The sequence below is a fragment of the Galeopterus variegatus genome, unplaced genomic scaffold (genome assembly GCF_000696425.1).
Source record: "Galeopterus variegatus unplaced genomic scaffold, G_variegatus-3.0.2 Scaffold8713, whole genome shotgun sequence".
Taxonomy (NCBI): Eukaryota; Metazoa; Chordata; class Mammalia; order Dermoptera; family Cynocephalidae; genus Galeopterus; species Galeopterus variegatus.
The window spans coordinates 11,039-13,255 of record NW_007734824.1 but is presented as its reverse complement, the minus strand read 5'-3'; the positions used below and the strand labels follow the sequence as shown (position 1 = coordinate 13,255).

The 2,217-nt window shown below is 32.1% G+C and overlaps 1 protein-coding gene across 1 annotated transcript in view; it reads left to right on the top strand.

Annotated features, from left to right (window-relative positions):
• Positions 1-2,217, top strand: part of MKKS (McKusick-Kaufman syndrome) — an 11,758-nt gene that overhangs the window by 6,032 nt on the left and 3,509 nt on the right. Inside the window, exons 3-4 of the mRNA XM_008593103.1 lie at positions 542-717; positions 1,686-1,796. Of these exons, the coding sequence (XP_008591325.1) occupies positions 542-717; positions 1,686-1,796 (287 nt within the window). The remainder of the gene's footprint in view (positions 1-541; positions 718-1,685; positions 1,797-2,217) is intronic.

Here is a 2,217-nt window from a genome sequence, read left to right as displayed (position 1 = left end):
TTTTAAAAAAAAAAAAAAAAAGTTGCTAGGCATTAAAAAAAAAAAATTATATGTTCGCTAAATAGAGCCCCAAAGGAATTCAACTACATAGCTATTTGGACTTCATTTGTTTTCAACTGAAATAAAAATGCCTTAAAAAAAAATAGCTGTTGCCCCACATCACCATTATTCCAGGTAAGTGAGCTTCTTAATTTAGGGTCTCTGACCCCTGAATGGGCTTCCAGGGTTCCTGGACTCCATGAAAATGTATGTAAAATTTTGTGTGCCTTTTTATGGGAAGATAGTACAAAAAGCTTTTAACGTGTTAAAGGAGGTCTGTAAACCAAAAGAAAATATGTCCGAGGAGGTCTTTAAACCAAAAGAAGCTCTGCTTTACTTTTTTTATATATCATTTTAATAAGTTTAAGAAAATGTATTTTGTTAGTTCTTTATCTTCTATTTCATATTTTAAATAATATGCTTGTAAGTGTTAAAATCTTAAATAGTTGTTTGTCCCACCTTTTCTTATACATTTTGTATTTTCTAAACTCTTAAAAAATAGGAACACATCCTATTGGTTCCCTGGGCTCAATATCTCCTAGTAGTTATGGTAGCGTGAAGGATTTGTGCTCTGCAAAATTTGGCTCCAAGCATTTTTTTCATCTTATTCCTCATGAAACGACTATCTGCAGCTTGCTTCTCTGCAACAGAAGTGACACTGCCTGGGATGAGCTGAAGGTAGGTAATGAACTTTGAATTCCATATCCAAGGGCTAACACAGGGATTAAATAGTTACTCAAAAGGCACTATAATTTTTTTTCACATTAGTGTGCCATGCTTTTTTCTTTCTTTTTTTTTTTTTCATAACTCCCCCAAGTGGTACGGAAAGCAAAAACAAAACTGGGAGAAGCAAAGTCACAGGGAAGCTAATTTAATTACCTGTGACATTATAGTAGACTTGGTATGTGTTGCCATTTATTATTTCTACTATTTACAAGAAACCTAAAAGGTCCTTGATATGTGAACATTTATTAAGAAATTAATTTGATTCTGTGCTCTTTGATGCTACTGTGTATGAATAATTCACTTAGAAAATGAGTTCCCAAGTCAACACCCATCATCTACCTCTTAGTAGAGTTTATTCTCTGCCAGCAATAACACATGCAACTGTTATGTAAGGGAAGTGATAATCTATGACATTGGTCACAAGTCTAAAGATTTATGTATGTTCAAGGATGTGTCCTTGTTGAATATTAAAGGTCTGTGTTTTTCTATTATTGCTGAGTTATAGCTGTATTATTTCTAAAATAATTTGAAATTAAGTCTATAGCATTTATACAACTAGTTTATTTAGACTGGAGTAATTTTTTAGGTAAAATGACAAACCTTGCTGACCCAGATATTTTGAGGCCATCATTTGTAAATTTCTATTGAAGAGCTAAGTATATGAAAGAAAGTATATGAAAAAAAAATATTAATCTGGCTCCATGAAAACAGACTTCTGGCTAAATTGTCTTTCTTTGATCTCTACTCTTTATTATTCCAAAATGTATTCATCACATTACAACCTCATCAACACTGTTTGTTCTTTTGCAATTAAAATTAATCTCCTTGAGTCCACTTTCTATGTTGCTTTGAGAGCATGGTTATATTTATTTAGGTATGTGATGTGAGTGTCTGATTCTGATGATTTGTTTCTTTTTTAGCTCACATGTCAAACGGCACTGCATGTCTTGCAGTTAACAATCAAGGAACCATGGGTTTTGTTGGGAGGTGGCTGTACTGAAACTCATTTGGCTGCATATATCAGACACAAGGTAAGTTAGATAGTCCTCTTCAGATTATCTGAATTCTCAGCAACTTTTGTTTTATGAGATAATACACTTAGTTTTTCAATAGTCTAACTCAGATATTTTATTCAAAAACACTTGCAGAAAACACTGTAAATACAAAGTAATATCTTTATTACAATGTTTGTTATAAATCTAATCTTTTAGCAATAATCACATTCTTTGAGTATTGTCGTGTACATGTACTCCATTTACATGTACTAGCATTCTCTTATTGGAAGTTCTCATTTTAGAGACCTCAACTGCTGCAATAAATAATTGATGTTCACAACAAAAGAGCCTAGGTTCTACAAAATGCTTCATTACCTTCTGGAGCACTAAGGAAAGAGTTAATTAATTTCATTTATTAAAGCATTCCAAGTATCAGATTCTATTATAATTTTTATTT